This window comes from Marmota monax, unplaced genomic scaffold (genome assembly GCF_021218885.2).
Source record: "Marmota monax isolate L192 unplaced genomic scaffold, Marmota_monax_Labrador192_F-V1.1 WCK01_AAM20220418_F8-fsc00038, whole genome shotgun sequence".
NCBI classification, from domain to species: domain Eukaryota; kingdom Metazoa; phylum Chordata; class Mammalia; order Rodentia; family Sciuridae; genus Marmota; species Marmota monax.
In genome coordinates this window covers 13,862,875-13,880,339 of record NW_026692498.1, presented here as the reverse complement: position 1 = coordinate 13,880,339, position 17,465 = coordinate 13,862,875, and the positions used below count along the sequence as shown (strand labels likewise).

Below are 17,465 nucleotides of genomic sequence, written 5' to 3'. Positions count from 1 at the left end.
TGGTGCTGATTCAGGTATTCATACTCCATTCCCTTACTCCACTCATTCACATATTTCCTCACTATTTTATTCCCTATTACATTTAACTCATTTAATGGAGCAAGCATTTAAGTATTACTATAATAAACTGTGCCCAGTGGAAGATGAGAGGTCTGAAGTATGATCTGATGCCAGTCCTTCTTACACTTACAATTCCCCTTCCATCTTAGTCCCAGAGGTTGCATTTTAAAATAGGAAACTCAGTCTTGACTGTGATTTCGATTGTGCCTGACTGCATGTCTCTGAGTGACCAATGATAGTATTTCATTCCTTTGTAACACACTTGAACAAATTTCCTGTCTTTGTTGATCCTATCCTCAGTACTTTGTGAGAAGACAATATTACAGCTGGTCATTTGGGGACGAACTTGCCCTAATTTTCTTTCTCCTAATTCTACTCCTGGAAATAATACACACATAAACTCACAGTTTTACATTTTCGTCATTTTTATTAACAAGCATGTAGAATCATCTATGACAGGACATATTGCTATACAATAAATTTATTAGACATGATACTGTCTAGAAGTCAGGTAAGGATTAAATATCAATATATTCAGAATAAATTCTTGTTCTCTGAACTCTGTCTCTGATATCTGAGATTGACAGATGAAATGGGTTTGGTTATAGGGTATTTTTCATTATTCAACTCTTCATTGAACCTTCTGCTATATTGAAGCTCAGGATTCAAGAAGATGCAGATAATGAGTGATCATACTATGGATTTATTAATTTTGCAACAAATATATAAAGGTATTATTTTGAATTATATTCTGGTATTCTGCACTATGACAATCTTTCAATATGATTCTTAGGAGCACGTATGTCTGAGAACTATATACAGATATGAGAATCATGGTGTTATTTTACATTTTAAGAATTGAGAATTGGTATCATGTATATAAGAGGATTACCTGCAAAAGACTTCACTCTAATGGTGTGGTGATATGTGGGATCCTACAGTATTTAGAATTAGAATCTGGTTCTTAAAGTGGAAGTGGCATATTATTTCTGAAAAAAGACATGCAAATTTCCCTAACACCTAATTATATTTACAAACCACGAAGAGAAGCATTATCATTGTGAAAGAACTATTCAGAGAAATGAGAAAAAAGGAACAATTGTAATTACATAATATTATTAGGTACTAGATGCCCAATGAATGCTCCACATTGTTTGTAAGAAATATACAATTAACAGACTAAGCCTGGTGAGGACTTTGGTTTTCCAACAGCCTTCCTGAATGCACTGTTGACCTCTTTGTTCCTCAAGCTGTAGACCAGGGGGTTCAGCATGGGATGATCATCATGTAGAACACAGATGCCATTTTATCATGTTCATGAAGTGACTGGAATTTGGCTGTAAGTACATGAAGATGATGGTTCCACAGAAGATGGAAACAGCTGTGAGGTGGGACCCACAGGTGGAGAAGGCCTTCTTCTGTCCCTCAGACGAATGCATCCTCAGGATAGCAACCAAAATGAACAGGTAAGAGCTCAAGATGACCAAGAGAGTGAAAAAAGTATCAAATGCTGCCAATGCGAAAAGCACAATCTCGTTTGTATAGATATTAGAGCAAGAAAGAGCCAGAATTGGGGGAATGTCACAGAAAAAGTGATTGACACATTGGAACGACAGAAGGAGAGATGGAATGTGAAGGCTACGTGGACAGAAGCCTGCAGAAGTCCACAGGCATAGGAGGCGGTGACCATCAGGACACACACAGCGCTCGTCATGGTTGTGGTGTAGCGCAGGGGCTTACACATGGCTGCATGGCAATCCAAGGCCATCGAGGCCAGCAGGAAACTCTCAACAGTGACAAAGGCTGCAGAGAAGAACATCTGGGCTGCACAAGCATTGTAGGAAATGATCTTATCTCCTGTGAGACACCCTGCCATGATCTTGGGAGTGATAGCTGAAGAATAAACGCAGTCCACCAGAGACAGGTGACTGAGGAGGAAGTACATGGGAGTGTGGAGACGGGAGTCCAACAGGATCAACAGGATCATGCCCAGGTTCCCAACCAGAGTGATGAGCTGACTATGGCTGCCATGGTGGCTTGTTTCATGTCTTTTGGACTCATTTCAGCTTTTCTGGTGTCTGGTATTCTTTATTGCAATAAGCCATGTCAGATAGAACACTAATCTCCAGGATATATAAAGGATTCAAAACACTTAACACCACAAAACAAACAACCCAATCAATAAATGGTCTAAGGAGCTGAACAGACACTTCTCAGAAGAAAATATATATTTGATCAACAAATATATGAAAAAATATTCAACATCTCTAGTAATTAGAGAAATGCAAATCAAAATTACTCTAAGATTTCATTTCATGCCAGTCAGAGTGGCAGTTATCAAGAATACAGACAACAATAAATGTTGGTGAGGATGTGGGGGGAAAGGCACACTCATATACTGCTGGTGGGGCTACAAAATGGTGCAACCAATCTGGAAAGCACTATGGAGATTCCTTAGAAAACTTGGAATGGAACTGCCATTTGACCCAGTCTATATCATCATACATAGTAACACAGTCACATCAACTTTATAGCAGCTCAGCTCACAATAGTTAAACTGTGGAAGCAACCTAGATGCCCTTCAATAGATGAATGGATAAGTAAACTGTGGTATATATGCACAATGGAATATTACCAGCATTAAAAGAAAATAAAATTATGGCATTTTCAAGTAAATGGATGGAGTTGAAGTATATCATGCTAAGTGAAGTAAGCCAAGCCCCCCAAAACAAAGGCTGAATGTCCTCTCTGATAAGTGGATGTGGATACATAATGGGGGAGGCATGGGAAAAACTGAGGAACTTTGGGCAAAGGAAATGGAAGGATGGGGAAAGGTCATGGGGGCAGGAAAGACAGTGGAATGAGATAGACATCATTACCCTAGGTACATGTATGACTGCACATATGGTGCGACGCTGCATCATTGTGCTGCTATTGTGTAAAATGAATCAAAATGCATTCTGCTATCATATATATGTAATTAAAATAAACAAATTGATTAATAAAAAAGAAATAAAGGAGTAAAAAATATTGTGATATGACAGTAAGTAAAGCTGTATGGTGCTGGCATAAAAACAGACACATAGAACAATAAAATAGAATAGAGATCCCAGAAATAAAACCATATGAGGGTGCCAAGAATGGACAACAGGTAAGAGACAGTCTCTTCCACAAATTGTGCTGGCAAAACTGGATATTCACATGTGAAATAACAAATTGGATTGTAATTTACATCATAGAGAAAAATCAACACAAATCAACATAAAAACAGATTGAAGATTAAACATAGACTTAACACAAATGAAATAGCACCTTACACCTATTGGTAGTTATTATAATTAACAATAATAACAAACCAACTAAAGAAAATTAGTATTAGTAAGTGATGGGGAAATCCCTGAACTCTTGAGCCCTCTAAGTGGGAATGAAAGTTGTAGCTACTATGTAAAACAATATGAAGATTCTAATTATCAGAAACAAAATTATCATTTGATCCAGCAATCCTCCTTTGGGGTGTATAGCCAAACAAATTGAAATCAGGATCTCAAAGAAATATTCAGATCCTCCTGTCTATTATATACCTATATGCAAAGGTGAAGTTACGGAAATAGCATGAATGTCCATCAACAGTTAGGTGCATAAAGAAAATGTGGCATATACATACAATGGAATACTCTTCAATCATTTTAAAGAGAAAATCTGTATATGTGAGTCTGGATAGGAGTGAGTCTAGAAAGTGTTGTATTTAGTGAAATAATCCAGGGACAGAAGAAAACTATGGTGTGAATCTAGTTATAAGAAGTATTGAAAATAACCAAAATTAAAGAAACAGAGTATAGGACGGTAGTTTTGGGGGGTTGAGGAAGAGGAAAATGAGTTTCTATTTAATGAGTACAAAGCATAAGTTTTTCAAGATGAACAAGTCCTTGAGATTTGCTGTACAATGATGGGCCAAAGTTAACAATAATGTATTGTGCATTTAAAAATTTGCTAAATTTTAATTTAAATCTCAAGTATTCTTATTATAAGTAAAACAAAAATAGGTTAAAGTGACAGGATAGATTGAAAAACTCCCTACGTTGTATGAGCTCCACAAAGAATAGAGAGAACATGCGGGAAATAAGTGCTCAAATAGAAATTAGGTGACAATTTATCAAATAAAGAACTGGCTCAGTTCTCTGTTTGAAGGACCACACAAATTTCTGAGGGAATATATTTTAAAAATTCTCTATTGGATCACATTTTCATAAAAGCAGAAAAACAGGAACAAGGAAAAAATTTTGAGAAGGTGGACAGTGAAAATACAAAATAATAATCATTGGCCTCGTATCATTGTTCTTGTCAAAAGACATGGAAGTCTGTAGCCAGCACAAAGGCTGTGGGGAAATAAGTGCTAATCCACGTTCCTATATCCTGAGCCACTGCTATTGGAGCATAAGGGGAAAATTAAACCCTTTGAGATATACAAAACTCAAAAGTTAGTTGGCAAGCCACAGGTACAGAAGTACAGTGGAGGTTTTCAGCAGAGGAGAGAGATGCAATTTATCTGATTGGGGAATTTGAAAGAAGAATGAGCATGGATATGTTTTCTTCTTCAACTTTTCTCCTTTGATTTGGTCTTGGTTATCTGAGGCAAGGGTGTCTTTTGTCCCGTATTACTCTAGGTTCCAAGGTTAATGGTAGAGAATCTGCCTGTTTAAAGAAGAGACCCATATAGTCTTGGGATATGTGTTAGAGTAGGTTCCCCCATATCAGACCCAAATCAGTAATTTGAAATCATGTACTTAGGAGTTAATAGCAGGAAGCGCTCATAAAGCAGAAGACAGGGAGTAACAGGAGGGAAGGACATTGCCATGATTAACCTGGATGGCCAACTTGATTGGACTAAGAGATGCTGAAGATTAAGAGATTTCTGCGTCCCATGATGAAGGGGCGAAGATGTTTTCAGAACTGATTCTCATATGGGGCAGCCAAGTGATAGGAGAGACCCACCCTGAATGTGGGTGGCACACAGTGGGGGCCTGGAGGGAACAAAGGGTGGAAGAAGGAAGATACCGACAGACTCAAACTTGATTCTTCCTGAGTGGGTTCTGGGATTGCTGCTGCCATCTGCCGAGGACATCAGACACGAGCTCCTTCACTCCTTCCACGCAGACTCTGATGAGCTTTTCCCTAGGGAGCTCCCAAGCCTTCAGTGTAGAACTGAGAGACATCATTTGTCCTGCTTCTGAGGCTCCACCTCTGGCACTGAGTAACTACTAGTCCCCCCAGAACTGCAGGTTGCACGTGGCCATTGTGGGATTCCCTGGCTATCCAGCTTCTGACTGCGAAGCCAACCTAATAAGTCTCCTTTCTTTGATAATACTATATGCATCCTGTGGATTCTGTTCCTCTAGAGAACCCTGACTAATACAGACACAAATTCAGGGTTTCATTAGTGAGCAGATAATAAATGTGAGCAATGGAGGAAAATCATACCTGGAACAGTGGAGCCACGAGAAGACTCTAAAAGACATGGCTCAGGGTTATACTACCTGAAAATTGTGGAATCTGGGGTATTCATTGCTCTACTCCTATCTGGTGGCTGCCACTAGGGAAATTAAACATTCTGCAAATGAGCTGGGCAGACTCTTACAGCAAAATTATCCCTCATTCTAAAGATGCAGACTCTTTGTCCTAATAAGCTTTGGCCAGCACAGGGACAATGAGTTCCAAGGGGATACAGATAGAGCAACACTGTCTGCTACTGCAGGGTAATTCAGGGAATAAAGAAGGCTACATGCCTACAGATCCAAACAAAATAGTAAGCTACATTTTTTGGTTTGAAGACTACTTTTTATCTCTGTGACCCTGAGATCATATTTGTCAGTTGATCTCAAGAAAAAAAAACAGAGATACAATAGATTCATCAGCTAAAAACTTCAGTAGCCATCATTGAGTTATGAGAACTAAATAGAAATGGTGAAAAGAAAATGAATTAAAAATGACAGATTAAAAAATAAGGTTTTAGAAGTATTTTATGAATATCAATAGCCACAATAATTTTAAATCAGTTAAATTCACTGTTCACATATGTAAGTAACACCTTAAAAAATGGAGGAGTGGGGATGGGGTGGGAAGAAATGATACCAAGTATCAAAAGCATTTCTGTGCTACTAAGCACCTCAAACTACATTTCTGTGCACTGTTCACTTGCTTCTTCACTGGGTAAATGGGGTGGAGAGGAATGATTACCCTCAAAGGGAGTCTGTTCCCTGGAGGGCACTAAGCAGTATGGTTTTCTCCTGATTTCTATATATGGAGCTCTGGAGTCTCTTCATGACTCCATCATGACATAGTCCGATCATGACATTACTTTCAAAGGGACCAGAGTCTGAGCAGAGCCTCCTTGTCACACCTTATTTTTGATGGATGGCAGTGTTCCTTCAAATGAAGTGTTTTCAGTGAGTCTGCCAACATAGCTAGTCGAACACCCCAGATAAACATCACATGGATTCATGTTGAGAGGATCAACACTTAGTAAGGTTTTTTGTTTGTTTGTTTGGTTTTGATTTTACCAGATATACCCTCATCTCCTCTTTACAGGGACTATTCTGGGAAATATGCAGGAAGGATAATTTTATTATTTATATTTCACAAATGAGGAAATTGAGCCTGGCCACAGGTCAATAACTCTTCCAATTACACAGAAAAATGTATGGTAGACGCAAGACTTAACGCCAGGCATCTTCTCTGTGTTAATGATCTTACCTCCATTTCTTCATGCCCCAGGAAACTTGAGACATTTGAGTAATACTTAGGGAAGAGTTTATCCAAAATTGTTCATACATTCTTTCAAGGTTGAATTTTTGGTACCAGACTCATAATTCAGGATCATCTTTTCCTTCTTTTCAAGGAGCAAGGTAAGCTTCTGTAGTCAAGAAACAACTTAGTGAAAAATGTAATGGATGCAGAAGCAATGAATGGTTCAGCTACATTTTCTAAGAGTTTTAGAGCTCCGGTATGGTTGTTTGAAGTTTTTTCTCTGAATTATTAAAATGATTCTAGAATCTAAATACAAAAGTTCTTAAGCCATCAGAGTATACCAGGATATTTATGAGATGGTGTGCTGCTTTCCTGAAAAGAATGAGCAAAATCCTGGGACAGATGATGCTCCGAATGAGTACATGGCAATTCATCCGGTTTCTGTGTTTGGACCTGTCGTTAAAGGGATAGCTCACCAAAACAGAGTGAAATGGCATTTATTCAGACTCTAGAATGCTCATCCTGAAATTACCAAGATCCTTACTCTGTTTTCAATTTAATTTCTTCATAATGTCTCCCTTTCATTACTTTCTCATTTAGAAATACTGATAATGCAATGATAAAAGGCACAGATCCCGAGATCCTGAGCAGATCTCATGCTGGATGTAGCACAGGAGGAAGGCACATAGCTTCTTGAATTCTTCATTTTTTTTTAACTGAAAATGAGATTGTGTATTTGTATGTGAGTGTGTGTGTGTGTGTGTGTGTGTGTGTGTAGATATACACTGTATATCTACCTCTACTGTATCTTTCCGGGACACTCCCTCTTTTTTTTTTTCCTATTTCTAAGACCAACTGGCAAGTAAGCACTAAATTCGAGCTGTTTCTAACCCAGGGAATTGTGATGGGGGAGATAAATTAATGGTAGAGAGGTGATCTTTACAAGTTAATACATCTTTATGCACCACTATTTATGGACATACAAAAATGAGGAATCAGATAGTCTGGGAAGACTTCTCAACTTCCATCATCTCTAACACTATACACAATGTACCTGCCACATACTTTGAGCTGCCTTACATGGCAGACATTCCAGTACATGCATGATTAGGTTAAGAACAATGAGATGGTGAGAATATCTTGGATTACCTGAACGGGGCCAGGGAGAACACTGATACTCATAAAACAGAGTTGGTGCTAAAGAAATCGAAGCAACAAGCACTGTACTTTATATCATGTGGGTAAGGTATTTACAGACTCACCTGATTTAAGGTCAGACACGTGAAACATGGAGGGGCCAGGAGGAAGATAGCAGAAAATAGTGGTTATCAGAGAACGGGTGTCCTTTCAAATTCTTCAGATTCAAAGAAATATATTTAAAACACTGTGCTTGCAAATAAACAGATTTGCAAACTAGAGTTAGTCTCCGGATTCATGAACTTTCAACTCTGAATACCAGTGATAACAGGTACATGTTGGCAGTAAAAACAGTAAGAAAGCATCTAAGATAGAATGGAGTCCTTGAACACAAGCTAAATGTGGATTTCAAGGGAGCAATTAACTAACTCAAGAGGACTTGAAGACCCCAGGCTGCTCATCAGGAATGGATTTCACAGTCCCTCACATGAGAGAGGCAGAACTGATGAAGAAAGACTGCAAGATCCTGAAGATCTGAGAGGACATGTGGGGAAGGTCAACCCAGGAGCAAGGCTACTGTTTTCAAAACACACACACACCTTGAATCCTTGGGTGCTCTTTCTCTCCCCACCCCTCCAAACTAACACAGAGATCTCCTCCTCTTCTAACCATGACATCGTCACTGTCACTTGTCAGGTTTTTTATTAGCACCACTTTGTGTTGCATTTCCTTCACTATCTCACTCAACTCTCACAATAATCCCTGAGGTAGCTCCAATGGCATCTTTGTTTAGGGATGGATAAAATGAGATTCACTGATATTTGGTGAAGACCTCCGTCTCTCAAGGGGTGAATGGAAGGATTGATAAGGGAATATTAAAACATCTAACACTATACCTTCTCTTCAGAATTGCTCTTGTTGGTTGCAACTTCTAATGATGCATTTCTCCCTCTGAACCTACTATGCATACATTCGTGAATTACACTTCACGCAACTTAAAGCACTGGGCTTTGTACAATGGATATAATGATGATTTGTAAATGGAATGAATGTAAAATAAATTCAAATTCATAAATATCATTTAGGGTGAAAATCACTGATAAATTGCCTAGAGTTTTGTTCTGTCTGTGAATACCTTTATAAACTTACTTACTCAAACTCTTTGTTGCTTGATATATGGATGGACATACAATTAGTCAACTTTATGGTGTTGAAGATAGGGTTAAATTGATATATACTTTTAAACACGCCTGACCTTAAAGCTCTTAGTAAACTCAAACATCTTATTGGGAAGGTGAATTCATTCCAGACTGGTGACCTTGGACAACTTATTATTTCCTACAATTCAGTTTACTCATATACTAGATTAAGAAGTTGTAAAGGTGATCCATGAAGGCGCTCCATATTCAACAGTGCATGGATAAAGTTAATCTGTGGAATCGTGTTGCCATACCAATGCTTTCAATCTGGAGAATGTTGAAGAGTCAATTATTACTATAGTAAAATAATGCTTACTCATTTCAATTTCTGTGCAACTCTTTTTTTTGTTCCTCACTGTGTTCCTTCACTTATCTTTATCATAGAGCATCTTGTGATTCTAAAACAACGGCTATGAAGAACATCACAGGAGTGAGTGAATTCATCCTGCTGGGAGTAACCAGTGCCCCAGAACTTCAGGTGCCTCTTTTTACGGTTTTCACACTTATCTACCTCGTCACTCTGGTGGGGAACCTGGGGATGATCCTGCTGATCATGTTGGACTCCCGTCTCCACACCCCCATGTACTTTTTCCTCAGTAACCTATCTCTGGTGGACTTTGGTTCCTCCTCAACTCTCACTCCCAAGGTCGTGGCTGGGCTCCTCACAGGAAACAAGATGATATCCTATAGTTCATGTGCTTCTCAGATGTTCTTTTTTGTATTCTTTGCCACAGTGGACAACTACCTCTTGGCTTCAATGGCCTATGACCGCTACGCAGCCGTGTGTAAGCCCTTACATTACTCCACCATCATGACAAACACTGTGTGCTCTCGTCTGGCCATAGGATGCTACGTCTTTGGTTTTTTAAATGCTTCGTTGCAAACTGGAGACACGTTCTGCCTCTCTTTCTGTATGTCCAACGTGGTCCATCACTTCTTCTGTGAGATTCCCGCAGTCAGGATTCTAGCTTGCTCTAATAAACATATTGGTGAACTGGTTCTTGTTCTTATGTCAAGTTTTCATATCGTTTTTGCACTTCTTATCATCTTGATTTCCTACTTATACTTGTTTATCACCATTTTGAACATGCGCTCAGGTGAGGGGTACAAGAAGGCCTTGTCCACCTGTGCTGCTCACCTTATTGCAGTCTCCACATTTTATGGCACCATCATCATCATGTACTTAAAGCCAAGTTCCAGTCACTCCATGGACACTGACAAATTCACATCTGTGTTCTACACTATGGTCATCCCCATGCTGAACCCTGTGGTCTACAGCCTGAGGAACAAAGAAGTTAAGAATGCGTTTAAACAGGTTGCTCAGAAGGCAGAACGTGCTCTAGGTTAAACCCTTAATGATGTGTGTGTGTGTATATATACTTTGATCTATTTTTCCTTTGCTTTCCTATTCCTTGGGAATCTTGACCAAAAATATCCTTACCAATTCCAATGTCTGGAAGTGTTTCCTCCTTTGCATTTTTCCTGTAGTTCCAAAGTTTTGGATCTTACACAGAAGTCTTTAATCCTTTTGAGTTTATTTTTTTTAACTGGTGAGAGACAGGGGTCTAGCTTCATTCTGCATGTGGACATCTGATTTCCTCAGCACCATCTACTGAGAAGGCTCTCTGCTCTCCAGCAAGTACTCTTAGCACCTTAGTGGAAAATTAGTTGGCTGTAGATTTGGTGGCTTTTTTTTCCTGGAAACTAAGCAGGTCGTGAATTATGATTTATTTAAGGTTTATTGATTTAGAACATTCTGAGTTCTCTATTTGATTGTTTTATAAACTAGAAATAAAGCAAAACTTTTTAAAAAAAATTTAAAACATAGCAATTTGATAAAGTAAACTTGTATAAACAAAAATTTTACTTTTAAATTCTTTCAGTATTTTATTAGTTCATAAAAGTTATACATAAAATATTTACTTTTTCATCCCTATCTGATCATTCCAAAAATTCATCAATTATTTACAATTATCTTTATATAATGACAATGTAGCCATTTACATAAATTCAATGAGAATGCTTTTTCTCCTTGTTGTGGGTATAATTGAAGTCGTTGTCATACTTAAAAATGTACATAAGCTGGTTGTGGTGGCATACTGCTGTATTCCCAGAGGCTCAGAAGGCTAAGGCAGAAGGATTGTGAGTTCCAAGCTAACCTCAGCAACTTAGAAAGTCCCTAAAAAACTTAGTGAGACCCTGCTTCTACAAACAAGGCTGTGGCTCAGTGGTTAAGCACCCTTGGGTTCAATCCCTAGTACCAAAACCAACCAACCAACCAAACAAACAAAAAACCTTAAAATTCCTGGCTCCAAGTTTCCCTAGAGTTGATGAGTAAGTAAGACTGTTACTTCCTGGCAGGCTCAGGAATCTCAAGGTACTAAGTACGGCAGGTAAAAATATAAAGTCTGCCTTGGTTTGGCTTTCTAGCCTCAAGGTTTTTAAAAGTCCAATCTGATATTCCTTGTCCAAATTTCAACACAACAAATTAAAAAGACCCTGTGTTGTTTTTCTTGCTACACTCATCCAAATAATCAAACCATTTTTATTGATTCTGGAAAGACAAAATGGACAAAAAAATTCAAGGATTCCTCCGAGGCCAGGTACTTGCAGACACTTGTCTATAGGTCTTTGGTTGGAATCTCCCAGGTACCTCTGGGAAAAGGGGTCACAGCTGTTGAGATTCCTGTGAGACTGATGCCAAATATTTGGTGCAGAAAGCATGCTGCACCCCACATTTATTGTCAGAGAGATTAAAAGGATGTTGACCAGGCCAGGGCTGGATTCTCCCCTGAGGTTTTCAGTGTGTACACCCAGTCACTGTTGAGGCCACTGCCAGCCTTTCTCATTGACAAGGCGAATTTTGGCAGTATGTGGGCTGCTCCAGGAAGGTATGTATATATCCAGTCCAGAGGTTTCCAGTCCAGGGTACCCAAGAGCATGGCTGACGTGCAATCCACAGAGTATCCCCAGAATGAGTTCTGTGCTGGAGGGGGAATCACTAGAAACACGGGATTTTCTAGGCTCAGTCTTGGTGCCTTCAGGCCTGGCCCCTGTGAGTTGCTTCCATGATGGTGACACATCTTGTCACAGTGGGCAGGATCAGGGCTGTGCCTCCCCTCCCCTCTCCTCTGCCACAGCCATGTTCCCCACTGCATCATCCTCTTGGCAGGTTTGTTCAGACACTCCCTAAGTCACAGCCCTCCTGCACGGCCATCTCCCACCCAGTCAAGGCAGCAGGGACTTTCTGATCTCTGCGGAAGTTTGGTCCCTAATTGGCTTGAGCCAGGGTTGAAGTTGTGAATTGCTTTGCTCTTTTCTGTGTTGCCTTTCTGATTCTCTGTGCTGTTTAGGTTTTCCATCACTTTTCTTTATTGGTTCTCAGAGTTCTTCCTCTCTCTCCCTCTCTCACTTTTTTCAGAATATAAATTCTCTGTTAACCCAAGTCTTCTCTCTTGCAGTCACATGAAGGTGGTTCTATTCCACCATCTTCCACGAAATTGATAATTTGATGGAGATTGCTTCTGCATTTTATATTTTTATATAATATATAATATGCTATATTAATTTACTTATATGGTATACATCACAGAATAAAATAAGTTCAATAAATAAAATAATTAATTGCAGTACTAGACTATAAATTTTAAACTATTATTACCCTTTTTCTTTTTTTTTACTTTTTATTTTTTGTTAATTAAATTTATTTTTAACTGATACATAAGAACACAAAATTTTGTATGTCGATGGGATATCATGTGATGTTTCAATGAAAATATATATTACATAATGTTTATATTGAATTATTGGATTAAACATATCTATTTCAAACATTTGTGGTTTCCTTATGATGAAAACATTCCATATCTATCTTTCTGGTTTCTTGAGTATATAACTGTTATCTATATTCACCCTACTGTGTAAACAGCACACAGAACTTTTTACTCTTCTTTTTAAAATTATTCTTTTTAGTTACATAAGACATTAGGGTACATTTTGACATAATCATAAAAGCACGGAATATAATTTGCTCTAACCCAGTCCCCAGGGCTTCTCCTTTCTACCCTTCTCTTTCCTCCTGCCTCCCTACTTCTACTCTACAGATCTTCCTGCAATTTACTGAAAGGGTTTTGTAAATTAGTGTCTTGTAGATATACCTGATGTGGGGATTCCCTGGGCCATATCCACGCATGCACCTACGAAAGTTCAGTCAGATTCATTCCACTCTTCTTCCCTTTTCCCGTCCCTCCTTCCTCCTCCTCAATCCCCTTTGTCTACTCTTCTGATCTTTTCTCTTACCCTTTTTTCCCCTTTAGTTGAGTAACTGTTCTAAGGGTCCTAATTTGAGATTTAAAACGTGGTATGGTTTTAAGTGAAAGTATATGCTTTTATGGTCAACAATTTTTTTTGAGATAAATAGAACTAAAACATTTTAAGTGAATTAATTTAAGAACTAGAGTTATTTTATAGAATCTACCTTTCCACATTTTACTTTACAAAAGGATAAAATAAGCCAGAGTATAGTAAATATGGAGGAAAAGCAACAGCATTTTAAAATCTATGTATATATGATTACCAGCATTCCCCCTTTGTTGATCAAGAACTGTCTCTGAAAGCAATGTGGGCCAACCATTCTGTGGTTAGGTTTCCTTTCTTTTCTTTTCCTTTAAAATAGCTTTTATTTTTTAAAAGTTAGTATGTGCATTACAGGAAAAAATAAAAACATAAGCAAAGAACAAAGTCATCCGGTCACAAGCAGCTTAGTTGGACGGGTCCCTCTAGGTTGTGCACATGCATACACAACACCCCATTTTGTGTGATTGAGATTGTAGTGTGTATCATGCTTTTCTACACATCATAAATATTCACCAATTCAGAATCCCAAAGCTACGTGAGTATTTTCGATAACCAAGAATACACTACACCAACTCAATCTGTTATCCTCTCTTGGGGACAAGCATTTCACTGAAGACAGAAATGGCAACAGGCCTCTAGATAGACATATTGGCAGAGTTACAACTAAAATAATGCATTCCCTTAATGCTCAATTTAAAATGAGACAAAGCAACAGAATGCACCAAGCTTGTTTCATTACCAGAGTTCTACTACTAAAATATTAGCAAGAAAGTATGTTCCCGGTGAATTAAAGTATTCCTACAGTGCAGCCAGAAGATACATATACACCAATGGCTTCCATCAAAATCTAAATCCTTGAGCCCTGGCTCCCATCTTACCCTGTGTGCTTTTCTGTGCCCCTCTGCTTTCAGCCTAATGTCCTGATACACACTGCCCAGAGATAAAGCAATTCTACGTCCAAGATGTGTGTTTTCTATCAATTGTAACAAAGAGATATTTATAAGTTGGCTAATTCACTAGCTCTACTTTTTGTTTCCCTGTCACCTGAGGACACCTATAAAGTTTAGATGTTTTGAAATAAAATGTGCACGATAAACACAAGCCTTTTACCAAAAATGCACATATAGATCTATGGTTATAGATCTAAAACTTTCTTCCAGATGTGGAGATATTAGCAAAAAGCATTCCCCAAACCCTTCCTCTTCTCCCTCTTCACCATTCCAGTGACTTAGTTCAGGACTAGCTCCAAGAGGTAGATTAACAAAGGTCATTCCCAGAAGGCAGTTCTTCCTAAAAACTAACAAAAGGATATTCATAAAGGGACTATTTTGCTACTGCTAACAAACTTCGGGCATTAGGAATTATCCTTTAATACCCAGCAATATTAACTAATATGCACATAAACAAAGGCTAGACAATCTGAACTAATCTAAGGGGCACAGATTGCTTCTCTATGTTTACTTTCTCCTTTCCCCACCCACCACCCAGTGAACCTTCAATTTACTCTCTAAGACATCAAGTTCAACAATCCCATTCCCTTAAATGGCAGGTGGTTAGATTTTTCCCTCTATACAGGGCTGGACCCCTGTTGGTTGTGTGGATTTTGTTAAAGGTATAACTATGTACACCAAAGAATTTCTCAATTCAGGTTCTTTCAAGTTACCCATTCAGCTGTTGATTGTGAAATTTTATTACAGCATTATTATTATCAAAAACAGACATTGCAAGGAGATTAGAGTCTCATTACGACATGAAGCCCTGTATTGATGGGCTTGGGAAAAGCTGTCTATAGCATGAAGCCAGCAATTTTATAGTTTGGATATCTCTGGTTATGGTTGTAGGTAATTTGATGACCAACCCCACCCTGCCCAAACCAATACTAAAAATTAAATACAGGGACGCTCACATATGAGGTCAAAACTACATCATGGAGCTACAACCCTAGTTTGACTTGGTAAACTCTCTGTGTGGTCTCTTTGCGTCTCGTTATCTGGCTTTAGTTTATAGGGCTTTTAGAAAGAGCAATTCCCATTCTTAGTTGCAGAGTTGTACAAAGATATTAGAAAAAAAAATAGAAGAATGCTGAATCCAGTGTGGTCTACAGGTAGATCATAAAAACTTAAAAACAATGAATGGGTGTGATATAATTTCTGAGACATATTTTTTTGTAATCATCTCATATTTATCAGTGGTCATCATGTTAGCAAAATAAGGTAGACACAGAAAGAAAAGTATCACTCTTTTTTCTCTCTTATGTGTAAATTAAGAGAAGAAAAACAGACAATCTGAAGATACTATGAGGGAAAAGAAAAACGACAGGAGAGGGGGAAGAGTATGAGAGAGTTGTAGGGATACAATTAAAGCACCACACAGGCTTTTATGGAAATGTCACAGTGAAGCCATTAATTTGTACCATCAACATGCATGATAATTATAATTTAGAAATACCAATATCATGGAACCATAAGAGACATAGAATAGCAAAACAATCCTGAGGGGTGAAAAAAAAAAAAAAAGACCAAGCCGAGGCATCAGAATTACTGACTTGAAAATATACTACAAAGTTATGATTACCAAAGCAGCATAGTATTCACATAACAACTGACATAGAGACCAATGGAACAGAACTGAGAACCAGAGAGGAAGCCTGTGCACCCAGACAAAGGTGCAAAGATCATATCATATGGCAGAAGGATCATTTTCTTCAATAAATGGTGCTTCCAATAACTTTTTTTGAAAGCACTCTTGACCTCCTTGTTCCTGAGGCTGTAGACCACAGGGTTCAGCATGGGTTTGACCTTAGTATGAAAGACAGAGGCAATGTTGTCTGTGTCCATGGAGTGACTGGGGCTGGGCTGTAGGTACATGAAGATAACAGTCCCACAGAAAATGGAACAGCAGTGAGGTGGGAGGCACAGGTGGACAAAGACTTCTGGTATCCTGTAGCTGGGAGCATCCTTAGGATGGTGATAAATGTAAACATGTAGGATATCAAGATAACTAGCAAAAAAAAGATAATGAAGCTGGCTATGTAAATGAGAACCAGCTCATTAACATGCTTATCAGAGCAAGACAGAGCCATGACTGCTGGAATATCACAGAAAAAGTGATGCACCACATTGGACTGACAGAAGAAGAGACTGAATGTTTCCCCCAACATGGATGGAGACATTCAGGAAACCTCCCAGGTAGCAGCCTGCAGCCAGACACGCACACACACGTGTTGTCATGGTGGTGGTGTTGTGCAAGGGCTTATACAGCATAGCGGTCATAGGCCATTGTGGCCAAGAATAAATTTTCCATACCACCAAAGGCTCCAAACAAGAAGGCCTGAGCAACACAGGCATTGTAGGAAATTTTCTAGAATGAGTCCAGCCATGACTGTGGGAGTGACCACTGAAGAGTAACAGAAATCTGCCAGAGACAGGTTACCCAGGAAAAAGTACATGGGCGTGTGGAGACAGAGTCCAAGAGGATCAGTATGATCATCCCCAGGTTCCCAACCACATTGATGAGGTAGATGAGGGTGATCATGATAAAGAGGGCCACCTGTAGTTCTGGGGCACTGGTGAGTCCTCGAAGGATGAACTCTGTCACTTCTGTTCTGTTCTCCATCAATGTTGCTGGGGAAATCAGGAGATGCCCTGTAGGAAAGAGGAACAAAAATGGGGGACTGAACATAGTAAAGACTGCAGTGAGATAAGAATGTTTATGTACCATGTGCATTACTTTATTACTGTAGCCACACTATGTACTTCAAATTTCTCAAAAGTAGAACATGAGCCTAACAATATAATTTAGTGTATTAATTATATATACGGTTCTAGAAAGTTGAATGAGGAGTCTATATGGACCATGTTCATGAGCTGTGTGTGAGCTGAGATTTCAATGATTTAGTAGATGGTACATGACAGTGTTGGAATTAATGAATCAATCAGTTCCCATTTTCCTTTCATGGTGAAGTCAAAG

The 17,465-nt window shown here is 38.7% G+C and overlaps 1 protein-coding gene and 2 pseudogenes across 1 annotated transcript; 1 reads left to right on the top strand and 2 right to left on the bottom strand.

Annotated features, from left to right (window-relative positions):
- Nucleotides 1–1,231: 1,231 nt before the first annotated feature.
- On the bottom strand, nt 1,232–6,824 carry LOC124092739 (olfactory receptor 5B12-like; annotated as a pseudogene).
- Nucleotides 6,825–9,552: 2,728 nt separating this feature from the next.
- On the top strand, nt 9,553–10,488 carry LOC124093344 (olfactory receptor 5B17-like). Its single transcript, XM_046445775.1, has one exon. The coding sequence runs from the start codon at nt 9,553–9,555 to the stop codon at nt 10,486–10,488; it is 936 nt and encodes a 311-aa protein (XP_046301731.1).
- Nucleotides 10,489–16,066: 5,578 nt separating this feature from the next.
- On the bottom strand, nt 16,067–17,111 carry LOC124092738 (olfactory receptor 5B2-like; annotated as a pseudogene).
- Nucleotides 17,112–17,465: the final 354 nt, after the last annotated feature.

Excerpts from the sequence above, each read along its gene's own strand:
- LOC124093344 (XM_046445775.1), top strand. The coding sequence starts at position 9,553 with ATGAAGAACATCACAGGAGTGAGTGAATTCATCCTGCTGGGAGTAACC.